The sequence below is a fragment of the Pipra filicauda genome, unplaced genomic scaffold (genome assembly GCF_003945595.2).
Source record: "Pipra filicauda isolate LSUMZ 115617 unplaced genomic scaffold, ASM394559v2 scaffold240_size1633699_pilon, whole genome shotgun sequence".
Taxonomy (NCBI): Eukaryota; Metazoa; Chordata; class Aves; order Passeriformes; family Pipridae; genus Pipra; species Pipra filicauda.
The window spans coordinates 1,467,925-1,481,487 of NW_024104355.1; the positions used below are offsets into that span (position 1 = coordinate 1,467,925).

General features: G+C 36.0%; 1 protein-coding gene across 6 annotated transcripts in view; it reads right to left on the minus strand.

Moving 5' to 3' along the window:
- Positions 1–13,563, minus strand: part of NOL4 (nucleolar protein 4) — a 190,638-nt gene that overhangs the window by 39,135 nt on the left and 137,940 nt on the right. For 5 of the 6 annotated variants that reach the window (XM_027750186.2, XM_027750230.2, XM_027750212.2 and 2 more), the window contains 2 exons: positions 8,562–8,741; positions 7,617–7,808 (listed from right to left, as the gene is read on the minus strand). In XM_027750186.2, coding sequence (XP_027605987.1) covers positions 7,617–7,808; positions 8,562–8,741 — 372 coding nt within the window. The remainder of the gene's footprint in view (positions 1–7,616; positions 7,809–8,561; positions 8,742–13,563) is intronic. The other variant, XM_027750204.2, reaches the window with a different exon arrangement.

A 13,563-nucleotide genomic window follows, 5' to 3' on the forward strand; every position in this document is an offset into this window, starting at 1 on the left:
ATTACTGATTTTTTAGTAGTTGAAATCAGAAATCCTTGGCCCAGATCCCCTAGAAATTAGCTCCATTAGTATAACCTCTGACTCCTTAACAAAGAAGAGCCTAGTGTGTTCAATCTGCTGTAAAACACCCATTTTCAGTACACCAACTGTATATTACAGTATCAGAAAGTCTTCTGTTTAAAGGGAGGTACGTTTGCTGTATCTTCATGGGAAATACAAAGCACTCATTTTGGCATATTTACACAATTCTTGTATTTCTATATGGAATCTAAAAAAACTGCTACATTCTAATTTCATATATACCTTTTTGGTATAAATCTACCAATTAGTGATGTAATGGATGGATTATATTTCAGTGTAAACCACTAGGAGTAGGATATTCACCAAAAAGATTTGTGCAATTTACTGCGCATGCTGTTCCCCTCTGGTTAGAGATCTATTGTCTCTAAAGGTAATACCTTGACATTTTTGTGAGATCTAGTACAAATAAAAGCCAAAGTTGTTGCACAGAAGTTCGGTCTACATACTCTTACACATGTTGCACCAGACTGATTCAGTTCTGAAAAAATACAGCTATGTGTTAGATCAGATAATGGGCACATATGTACACCTGCTAAAATGCCAATTGTTAAAAGCTGACATTCATAAATACTACCTTGTAGTTTAGGCCAATTAACACTGAAAATTATATCTTTCAGTATAACACAGTTGCAAGCACATAAACATACACGTTACTTAATTTCTCTCACAGAGACCCGAATAGAAATCATAGAATCACAGAATCATTTAGGTCCTGTAAGATAATAAAGCCCTGTAAGATAATGAAGTCTAACTGTTAACCCAGCACTGCCAAATCCACCACTAAACCATGTCCCCAAGTGCCACATCCACACTCCTCTTAAATACCTCCAGGGATGGTGACTCCAACTCTTCCCTAGGGAGTCTGTCCCAATGCTTGACATTTTTGTGAAGAAATGTTTCCTAATAGCCAATCTAAACCTACCCTGGGAAAAGTTGAGGCCAGTTCCTCTTCTCCTATGGCTTGCTACTTGGGAGAAGATGTACGAATTCTAATGTAAATGTGTGAATAATGAAGTATTTTAACTATTACTCAAACTTGAAAAAAAGTAGTTTCAAATTTTCCGAAGTGATTTTGCATGGAAAAGTGAAGATCAATGCCTAAGACGCCTCACTGACAGTAACCGAGTTTTTCCAGAGGTACCACTAAGTACTTTGCATGTTGGGCTCCCAACAACTAGATAGTCTTTAGTGCTCTCCAGCATGTCAGCTTCTTCCTCAGTATTGCAAGACCAGTTCATGTCCAAAATAAGATATTGCATCTATGCCACAACTCTTTCATAATAAATTATTAAGGTCTAACATAGTGTGTTAAAATCCCCAACAAGTTTGTAACAGTATGCAATATCTAAATAGCATTTTTCCATAGAAAATGTACAAAATACTTTACAAGACACAGAACATATTACCTGAGTTTTAACTCAGCACAATGCAGTGAAATGCATGACAGAACTGTCCTACACAGCACAGTTATAAAGGACTCAGAAATCTTTCTACAGAGTATTTTTTAATTTAAAGACTGAATGGAGTACAGTACTGCACTATACTGGATGTACTTTTATAATGGTTTCAAACTGAAAAAGGGTAGATTTAGATTAGGTATTAGGAAGAAATTCTTTACTGTGAAGGTGGTGAGGCACTGGAACAGGTTGCTCAGAGAAGTTGCAGATGCCTCATCCCTGAAAGTGTTCAAGGCTGGGTTAGATGGGGTTTTGAGCAATCTGGTCTAGTGGAACGTGTTCTTGGCCACAGCAGAGGGGTTGGAACTAGATGAACTTTAAGATCTTTTCCAACCCAAACCATTTTTTCATTCTATGATTCTACTAATTGTTAGTACAGAATAGTGACATATGAACAACTGGACTTGCATTTTAATACTTGTAGCACTGCATTTCAGTCTGGGTTTTGATACATTTTGCTCAGTCATGCAGTCTTGTGAAACAGCTACTAAAGAATTCAATGAAGTAACTAGGAAAAATCTCTTAAATGGTAGAAGAGGCTTTTTGAAACTTTCGGTGATGTTCACATCACTTTTTTAAGTTTTCAGCTTTGATATACATTTAATTGAAACATTGTATGCTGCACCTAGATTATAACAGCACCTTAATATATCCATATATATCTTAACATATCCATATTCCTGTCTAAATGTTAAGCAAATGACACTTTCCAATCAACCTCCATGCTTCTGCTGCTGCTGCTATGCCTACATATGGGACGACTGATTTTGATTTAACAGTATTTCGTGTTTCCCCTAAACTAACACACTGAACTGTCTCCCTATCCTTAAACTATTGGCACAAACCAATTAATCAAGTAACATTGCAGCAGAGGTATCAAACTAAGTTAGAATCAGAGCATAAGAAAACATGAAATATTTACTAGCTTTTTTCTTCTTATTTCAAATAAAGAGTTTTGTTTTTTTTTCTTTATCATAACTTACTGTCATTTTGGAAGGGACTATTTTTCTTTTAAATCAGTAAAAAATTGAAACACACGTCAAAAATCATGTTCCTATCTTTACCTCTCTCACAGAATGTAGAAGATTAGGTGCTATCAGGTTATTAGGTACTTTTAATCTTTTTAGTTTTAATTCTTTTTACAAATATCATGATTTTTTCAAAGTTGACTTCCTCACATTTTCCAAAGTTAACTGAAAAAGTGTAATTTCTTCTGCTGCACACTTTTCCAAAATTGAAAGCAAAAGGTATCTGAGACAGATTTAACAGACAGATCTTAAAAATCACATTACTATTCACCTAACTGTGCTGTGGTGAAAAAAAATATGTAAGAGCCTTAGGGAAACTGTTTCTAGCATATTTTTTTAAGAATACATGAGATCTAATGGTAAAAGTCAACATTTGTCTAAGAAGAGATTGTTTGCCCTTTTCAACCAGGTTGCCCATCAGACTTACGTAAGCTAACCACTGTCAAACTAGGGTGAGATGCTTATAAAGGAAAGCAACCAATTGACAGAGCTTGGAGTGTAGTACAGAGCAATAACTCTATTATTATTTGTAGATCTTCATGTAACTGTTCTTGTGATAATTTTCTTAATGCTTCCCAGCTTGTTAATCAATTAGATATGCATCCCTGGATCCATAGACCTTCATCTTCCTGAAAATGCTTATAATCTTTCCAGGCATAAAATGCCTAGAGGACTGAAAGCCCATGTGACTGCATGAGCAGCTGGACTTTTCAGCACTAAATTAAGTAAATAACAAAAGCTTCCGATGTCTAAACCTAAAACTTAAAACCAGAACCTAGATACCTATCCTGAGTAATCTTAATGAGGCAGATTTCAGAAAACATACCCCCTTCTGGAAACCAGTCCCCACTGAAGTCGCTCGATCACAATATAGAAGCGTGACAAGAACTAGACATTCAAAACACCTTGATCAATATGAGCACAGTTGCAAACACCTTGTTAAAACACCTCTTACAGCCAGCTGGCACAACCAAATGACAGTAGCCATGAAAGATACAGAACTTAGTTATTTATTATTGAGGTTGGCGATAGGACAGAAGAAGCTGAGATGAACAATACTGGGATCTAAATGAGGAACTGTCTTCAGGCATAGTGTGACTCTTCTCTGACACATCCAAACTTGCCTTTGGACAAGGAAAAGCATTTATGACTAGCCTTTTCTCTCTAATACAGAAGAATGCTTCGCTCTTTGATACTATTGCTTTGTATTACTGTAGTACCTAGGAAGAAGGGTCTCCTTTGATTAAGCAAAACAAAGAATCTCTTCATGAATGAGAGTTTAAAATCTTGCTCTTGCATTGGGATGCTCACAGAAAAAAAATGGCATAAGTGTGGAAAAAGATACTGTAACATGCAGTTTCAAACAGAATGAAGGGAGACTGATTGCAGGAGATCCTGAAGATGGGAGGAAGCAGATGTAAGAAAATGTAACTATTAAGTCAATCCAACCTCATTTGATTATTTCTAGCATCTAAAATTTTTCTGGACTATCATTAAATAAACACATAACACATATCCTCAGCAGCTGTCTACTATTTTTTTAATTGGCAGTTCTCTATAGATACAGAAGCTGGGAAAAGTTTAAACAAAGGATTTTAAAAACATTAGTGAAACAGGTCAACTGACCATTTCAGGGAGAAAATTCGTATTCCTCTTGCATAGGTCATAAAATATCTAATTATATACAGGAATTCTCACTGATATCACTCCTTTAAAAAGAGGCATTATTTTTTTGCTTTTGTTTATGGGTTAATGAAATGAAAAAAAATAATTTCTTTAAGAACATCAAGAACTTTAAGATGTTCACAAAGCTCTATAGCACAGTGCACAACCTAGAAATCCCACCCAAAAGCCAGTGATATCAGTACTTGACAAACTTCCCTCCCAATGAAGGATTCTGAGGAAGATCATAGAATTTAATAAGACAACATTCTCAACAGTCCATTAGCAAGAGACAATGGGAGGAGAAAAACAATCTTACAGTTCATGAGAAAAATTGGGGATTTACTTGTGAGGGATATACTTGTGTCAGAATGAAAATGGCACAATTACAAGCTGAACAGTCAAATGGACAAAGCATTTCCAATACTGAAAGGGAACTTCTCAAAGGCATATTTGTAACAAGGAGCTATGCCAGCTGCCTCAAAGTCCACAGACAACTATCTGTCATAAGTAGAAGTAGAATAACTACAAGCAATCTCTCGAAAATATTAACACTAAGAATCACATTAATTAACGATATGAACACAGGAGATTGGGCTTTCTCCATTGCCTCAAAGCTAGAACTGGCCTGTTATGCAGCAGAAACTGTCATATGGATTACAGATGGCAAATAATTGACAGAAGCAGGCTTCAGGCATGCTTTTTCATCTTTACCATGCAGTTTTACACTAATTTAACTTAGTGTTTACATTTTCACTTTGCTTTGCAGTACGACGCTGTAGGTAGCTGCAGTGTTCCACGCACAGTCTGAACTCTCATATGCCACAAAAGAGAATATTATCTTTTTCTTGTGCAACTAGATGCTCAAAATGAAGCATTTTGAACCTGAACAAAATAAAAAACTTATATTTAACATGTCTATAGCAAAAGACCTCTCCTGTGGAGATGATCTGACATCATATTTATTACGACAATGGTACTGGTATTGCTGCTGAGCAGAACATTATCCTGGTTTGCTGTATTTGAGGGTAGCCCCTTATTTGAATCAACACCATTGTTGCCTTTCACGATTGTTTTGAAGAAATGTTATTATCCAGACAAAGTGATTATTCTCCATTGTCAAAATGGTAAGTACATTTAAAACAATCATGCAGTCAAATGCCTCTGTCCATGGTAGCATTTTTAAAAACTGCTTATAATGAAGAGATTATGATACACTAATTTAGAAATCAGAAAATAATTTCAAAAAAACCAAAGGGATACATATTAAATTTCAGAGTTATTCAAGAAATAAACATAAAATGTTACTTTTTCTCTTACGAAGTTATGGGGAGCTCCTACAGAAACTTTGGATAATCTTTGACTTGTGTTCCTACCTGCAAACAGGGACACAGGACTGATATCCCTGCAGACCTAAGAGGGCTTAAGTCTTTGGCCTGAGCTTCAGTGCCTTGTCACTTCCATTCATGGGCAAAAAAAGTCAATGTTTTAGAGGGTAATTTGTTTTTTTTAAAAGAAATAAATCCCATCATAAACTGTCATGAAACATTATAAAACCAGAAAATATTTCTGAACCATAAAGATTGCCTATTTGGATCATATTCCTGGTAATCTCTGCTCCTTTTCCCCTCTCAGGATTAAATTTGATCCCTCAACCTTTATTCATATGAAAGTAACATTTGCAAATGTGCACTGAAATCAGCCAATCCAGCTCTTATGGGTCAGACTGTAGCCCCTTGTTCATATTGCAAAACAGTTGCACAAGTCTTTCAGATGACAAAAAATGAACCAGTTTACATAACTGCTCATCAACGCGAATAATGAGTAATAAGGCCATAAATTGGAACAGCAAAGAGACTTGCTAGCATTGGCTGATTTTGTAAGTATTTTTAACTGAAAGTGCAGTAAAATAAAAATATCTGGCATTGTGAAAGCTGAACTTGATGTTGCTGAATTATTGTCAGCCAGAGTGACAAGATGCAATTTGATAATATTAAGTGAATTGTAGAAAATATTTACTTCCTATTTTTCTTTCTTTTATTTTGGATGGACAAATAATCTGATGTACACCACCAATCAATCTTTGGCACTTTTACCTGTACAGATGTCCTTTATTCTACCTCTCTTTCTTCATATGGGCTTCCATTGTTCAGAAACAGTGTTAACACAATGTTCCAAATAATAAAATCATGCAGTTGATTAGAATCAGAAACACTTACAAAAATTTAGTTTCTGTCTTTGCTTTTTGTGTTATTAAATAGTAGTCTTACCCTACAAATAAGCCTGTTCTTAAAACTGTCAGCTTACATCCTAAACAATGTGTGGTACTCATAAGTATTCTGCAAAAACTGCAGGAAAGAGAAAGACAGAGGAAAAGAGAGAAACAGTAAAATTTGGTTATCTCCAGTAATTTTTTTATGTAGTCAATGGGTTTGCAGATGATTCATTTAAAAAAATGATATGTTTAATCACTAAATGATATCTATTTGTAATGATGAGGTGATTTTTTTGTCATAAAGGCCAGAGAGATAGCTAAGACACATTAAATACAAGGTGTGTAGCTACCTAGTTTCTTCTGACTTTTCTCCATTTTGGAAATACAAAAGTTTTTTAGAGATAAGGAAGCTGCTGATTGGTGAGAAGACATTATAAACCCATCTTTGTGCTACCGAGTAATAGTAAAATATCAGTGTCTGAAAACACAGTTGTATACCAACATAATTTTCATGAGTTTTGGTTCAATTATAACTACTAAATCATTGGGATACTCAAATTTTAATTTTTATGTCTCTGTTTTACAACCATTAAATATGTTTTTCACACCCATATATCAACTGAAAGATTTCAAAGGAGTAACTTTTCCTGATAAGTAATAGGCTAAGGTGTACAAGAAAAACCCAAAGCCAAACCCATTGCCACAATGTTGTTACTACACTGGGCATTTTCTTGGGTATAGCTTTTCCCTAGCAGGATCAATTTTTACAAAGCTCACTGAAATCCAGTTAGCAGAGGCATTTTAAAGAAAAATCCAACTTACTGTAAGACCTTTCCAGGCAAAAATCTGTAACTATAACTTAAAGTAGGAAGTAAGTCACTGTACAGTCCATCATTCTGTTTCCCTCCTTATGGCTTGCTTTGTTCATTTTTTCCTATAGATCCATACTAGTTCATTTTGTGAACACTAGAGTCTTAAAGCAATTTTAAACCAAAGGGAATAAATTCAGGAAGAATGAAAGAGGGAAAAAGAAACCTCTGACCTGGTATTTTAAAAAAAAATAAATAAACAAACAAACAAAAAAAAGACGCTAAGATGAAAACAAAATAGTGCCATGGATTCACATATGGGGTTTTGATGGAAACTAGGGCTGGGTTTTAAGTCAAAACTCACCATCTCAAAACCACTTCTTTTCATCCGCCTGCAGGACTTGAGGTAAGTACGTATGCGTTTTCTGGCACGCTCTTGATACTCAGGGAATTGTCGCCTGCATGAGTCAATGATAGCCTGGATCTTTTCTTTGGGCTGCTTAGAGATTGGGACCATTCGGTCCAAGTTTTCATCTACAAACAGCCTGACAAACATCTGTTGGCAAGAGGGAGACAGAGGAGATGGGTTTGGAGGGTGGCTCTCTTCTCTTCCTAGCTTCCTGGCTTGATTACTGATAGGAAGACATTTTTTTTTCTATCCGCTGAAGAGCTTTGTAATGGGAAGCCAGAAATATTAAGCAAACAGTTCTTTAAAGGGTTATTTGGGGTGGGAGGGGAGGGGCTGATTAAAAGGAAAAAAAGACAAGAAAAGAATAGTCTATAGGACACAGAACTTGTGAGATAAACCAGAACAGATTGTGAAAATAGGCACTACTTAAGTTTCATTATTAACAATAGGCTGTGATTGCTAATCATTTTATTGAACTGACACACATTTTTTCTTTGTTTGAACAATTGCTTGTGTTTTCATGCATAATTATAGACATCGGGAAAGCAATAGAGAACATCTGACCACTGGAATGGTCTTCTGATAAACTAGCTATAGCCTCTTTCCATTCAATGGGTGAACATGCACACACACACACATCCACACACATGGTCGCACATGCACAGATACAGAAAAAAAGATTTGTTTTCCTCACTGGTAAAGATGGCACTCTGCCTTAAATTCTAAATCAAACACAATAAATCTGTCCTCTGTTAGTAGGAGCTTAATGTGCATTAAAATAATAATAGAAATAAATCCTGTAAATTAAATAAATTTGCCCTTAATACTTTCAAACTTACCCATAAACAACAATGTAAAAGAAATAGAAGAAGTAAACAAGATGAGTGCAAGAGGGCTTACATTAAAAGCTTTCAGTCGCTCAGCTTCTACCCCATCTGATTCATTGACCTTCTCAGGATCTTCTTGCTCATCATGGTCATCCTCATCCTCATCTCCTCGATTCAGAGACAGATCTTCAGCACCTCTGCCTACACTCTCATTCTTGCCAGAGTCATAGCTTGAATAGCTGTGTGCAGGGGACTGAAAACAGAGAAAAAGAATATGCTTGTAAAAATTCACCACAAAAATAAAGTCTACTTTTCAAAAATGCTTGATAAATATTTAAAGATTCCATGAATTCTTTTTATTATTTTTTCAACATAAAGTGCTCCTAGTCCTTCTAAGAGCAAACAATTCAAATTATATTAATTTCAGTGCTTTAAAAATGTGACCTATTGCAAATTCAATAAATCTATTAACAAATTAATTACCTATGATAATTACGGTTAACATGAAATCTTTGTCATACAGCCTTGTTTAAGTACCATCTGTAGAAGTTTCTTACAAATACTAATCTATTTGTATTAGTCAAGATCAACTACCCAACTGAGGGGGAGTTGATTTGAACAAAACTATAAAGAATTAAAAATTACACATTTTAAGGCAAAGAGGATTCAAGTAGGAAACACTGATATTTATCCGATGAACATTAAATATTACCAAGAGCCGCAAGAAGTTATTCAAAACATGGAGATGATTATGTTTTAGTTTCACTTGCACATCCCCAGAATGAATTAGAGAAGTATAGCTTTGTTAACATTTTGAATGCTCTTCTGAGAATCATATAGTAAACCCATTTTTGTTTTGAAATCAGCATTTAGGACTTTCCCCCAAGCAGAAGTTCAATTTGTTAGATAAAACAGATGACCATCTCATTAAAGTGTGTCAAATGGTAGGACCAAAAAGTTTCCAATTACCAAAAGTCAATACAGTGCATTTTCCCTTGCAATAACAAGTCCTCAGTTACCTGTTTCCACTGCATAGACTTCAAACTACAGACCATAAAAAGGCATCAGTAATAAAAAGCCTTCTACAACTTAAAATTCTACAGCTTAACACTTCAAGATCAAAGTTTTCCCCCAGCCACACAAAAATATCAGAGACTGTCTTCACCAAAGCTATCAAATTCACATTAAGGTAATTCAGAGCACAACTTTACTTCTATATTTTAATATTTTTTGTAATATTTTGATCTTTTTCTCTCTTGCTTCAAAGCATACTGTAGTCTGAATCAGGTGCTACACAATGAACTTCATACACACATTTAAGGGTGCCTCCTCCCTTAGTGTTGTCAAATGTCAGGAGCTTAATGCCTCAATCAAAAATACATTTCAAATAATTAAAATTGTATGCCTTGAGCTACATTCTGAGCTTCCTAAAATTGTCTTTATTTCAGGGTATTTTTGCCAACCACAGAACTTATGGGTAGTGTGGTAGAAGGGAAAGACCAACAAAATCATTCATCTTTAAGGTATATTTCTTGCTTTATATTCTTATTTCAACTTCATTTTTTCCCCTTACCCTATTTTCATTTCCATCTTATGTTGGTCCTCTGTACACCACCACTTTTGGAGTTCCTTGCCTTCCCCTAACAGCACTCTTACTCCAAGCCTTCCTTTTTTATCTATCCTACCCAGACTATATTCTCACAGTACAAATCCTCTGGAGTGCCACTTTTTAATCCCTAATGCTCCTAATACCAGATCTTGCAGCCTCTCTCATCCTCTTCCTTGAGTCTCTTCATTAAACCACTCTCCATTCCCTAGACCATTATAGTAGAGGTAGGAAAAACAAGAAAACATAGAAAGAATACAGAAGACCCAGACCCTGGATAAAAAACCTTCTACAAGTAGCAAGTTCAGCATTATCTCTTACGGGGCAAGAAATTAGCCAGGGTTGAGGATGGCATATTTGAGATGTCATGGAAAGATAAGACTTAGGAGAGCAGCAAAAAAAAATGTTCTTGATACACTGATATTTTGTTCTGTGAAGATGATGAGTATTTAAATTCCTGCCCATTCAGATAACTATTATTTGAAGGAGGTGTTGATTCCTTTGAATTATCAGGCTTGAGAAGAATATTAGTTCCATCCTGAAAGGACAAGGTGGCTTTACCTTATCAGTGTCCAACATATACAGGCAACAGTGCTTAATCTGCCCAATGTTGGCTACCAGAAGGCCAACAGCTACAGCCTGGTACCCTGTTACAAAGCAGTAAGAGTGATTTCCCTTAACCCTGAAGAGATTCTCAGAAGATGTTTTTTAAAAAGTTACAATTAATTAATTGCTACAATTATTTTTACAATTGTAATTGTAATTGTGCTATGCAGTAGAAGATCTGACCTACCCTGCAAGACTTGTTCTCTTGTACTTCTTCGTTTCAGCTGTCACTACAGTTATACAGAACACAGAAGGCTTTGAGATAATCAAAAAGTCATTTCATATGCGAGGTATTGCATAAAGCATAGAAGCTACTGCCCTGAAGAACCCTACCAACTGAAACCCTTGTTGTGCAGACACTTGATTTCACATGAGTCATTTCATCAGACTAAATCCAATTAGACTACTCATGTGCATATAGTTAAACAGATGCAAAACTGATTTCAGTGTGTACATATGTTTCGGCTGGATGCCAAGATCATAAATTATGCACCATGACTGAGATTTGCTTTTGTGAAGGAAACAAATTCAGGTCAAACTGGCTTAAGTATGTCTCTCAAAAATGCAACAGTCAGGGTTTTGTTCTGCTGTTTTTTCTTTAAAGAAAGAATTGCATAGAGAGCCTTGACCAATACCTTCTCAGACATTTTTATTTACACAACAACAGCATTTTAAATGAACTGTGGGGAATAACATACTCTGAGAAGGTTGCATGGCAGGAATCCATATCTATTCATTATGGATTTGAAGACTGTGTACAGTACCAGGAAAAAAGTGGGGTTTTTTTCCTAGCTTTTGCATTGGTAAACTGAGGGAAGAATTTGTGAAAACTCATTTAAGAAAAAAAATTTCTACCTTTCTATATTTCTACAGAGATGACTAGTGAGTCAAAGAAGGAAGAGACGTTTCTCTCACTTGTGTTGACTCTGCAGCTGTGCAAAGGCTGATAAGCATTTTCTTTTGGTACTCTATCAAGAGCTGCAGCGCTAAAGAAACAGGGAGTAGGACAGCAGAGGATAACTTTTTCTCAGTACATGTTTCCCAATTTTAAGTCTTGCACTATCCTTTCAAAAGATTGCTCCCACCCTTGCCAGATGGGAACTTGCTCCTCGTTCAGATTCCTGAACACCCCTTGACGTATACATTTTATGGTCCTGCAGTGACCTACAATAAAGAAGTGATCCTGGTAAAATATTTGGGATTGTTTGTTTGTTTGTGTTTCTTTTTTCTTTTTGCCAGTCAGTTTAAGACCAGAATCAGTTCTTGTCTCCAGTTCACCACCTGAAAGTATAAACCTTTGTGCTGACAGGAAAGAGTAAGCATGGAAGAGAGGAAGCATATGTGCCTCTGCTGGCAGCAATGCGAGATTAAAGCAACTGTGGAGTGTAAGCATTAGTAGACATAAGATGTTTCACAGGTGAAACTTTTGCTTAACAAATCTGGGTTGGCAAAGAAAGTGACAACAATTTTAAATGAGAAATTATTCAAGGAGAACAAATGAGGCCAAGGCTAAGGCCAAGGGTTTTGTCTTCCCCAAACATTTACATTGATGATTACAATGTTGTATTAAAAATACTGGGATGTTGATAGATATATTCTGACCACTTTGTCCTTAACCTTTTCTGAAGGTTCTGTGTTCATTATTTTAATCTCTTCCTCACAGTATTATGCACTTCTACTTTATAAAAATGAAAGTAAATGTTCATCCCTAACAACCTACTTTTATGAGTTTGTGACATGAAATATCAACCACTTTCTAGAACATTACAGGTCAGCAACAATTACTCAAAGTAAGGTGTCAAATCATACAATAAAAGACCTGGGAGGACATCACAGTCTCATCTTGTTTATCTTGCTTCCACAGAACAAGGTCAGAAGGTCAATCCTGACCACTCTTCATCTGGTTGTTATCTGAAGACTTCTAGTGATAGGGCTGCCACGCATCCCACAGACAACCTGTGTGTTTCATTGTCTTTAGAATTATTAGAACATCCTTGACACCCACCTCTGACTTTCATAAGAGTATTAAGCCTATTTCTTTTTCACATATCTACCACATATTGCAGTGGAGGAAAGGTGTGGCATCTGGAGAAAAGAGCATTCTCTTTTGTTTTTACAGGAATCTTTCCAACAATTAAGGACTGTTATCACGTCCCCTCCCCTCAATCTTCTCTTCCCAATAAATTTGTTCATGCTATGAAACTCATGTTTTCCTCATTCTTAATCATTCTCACTGATCTGCTCTGTATGTTTTCCATTTGGTTTGAAACTGTTTCAAAGAGCAACTTCCAAAACTCCAAAGTGCATTCCATTTCTGGCCTTTCTATGAAAAATATATTTCTTTATTGCTTGATTAATTTCTAATATGCTTACAGCAGAAAAAGTTTATCACCTTATTTGCAAGATAAAAGAATACCCCATACATGCAAAAGACAGCATTGCAGAAACCCCATAGTTGCCAACAGAAGTCATGCTGTTATTTCATGAGAACTCAAGCAGAAGTAATCCATAACATTTATAAATATGAAGTCTACTGTAGTGCTCAGTGCCTGGTAGGCTTCGACACTGGTGTATGGCCATCAGACATGGTTTGGAGGATGATGACACATGAACTCACTGCAGGACGCTTCTCCTGGCAGCTGACGCCAAGAGACTCTTGGCTGTCTTGGTGAGTGTACAAAGACAGCTCTTAATTACTCAACCAAAAGTGATAGAAAGCTAATTATTGAGGATAGTTATTTGTAATGACCAACAGCTGGAAAAAACATGTCCTTGTGACTTTTAAAAAATGCCAACAGGGAAAAAAAGACCCCACCTTTACAGGGAAAGGAACCCCTGATGGAAGTGTAGCCTTTTTTTTTTT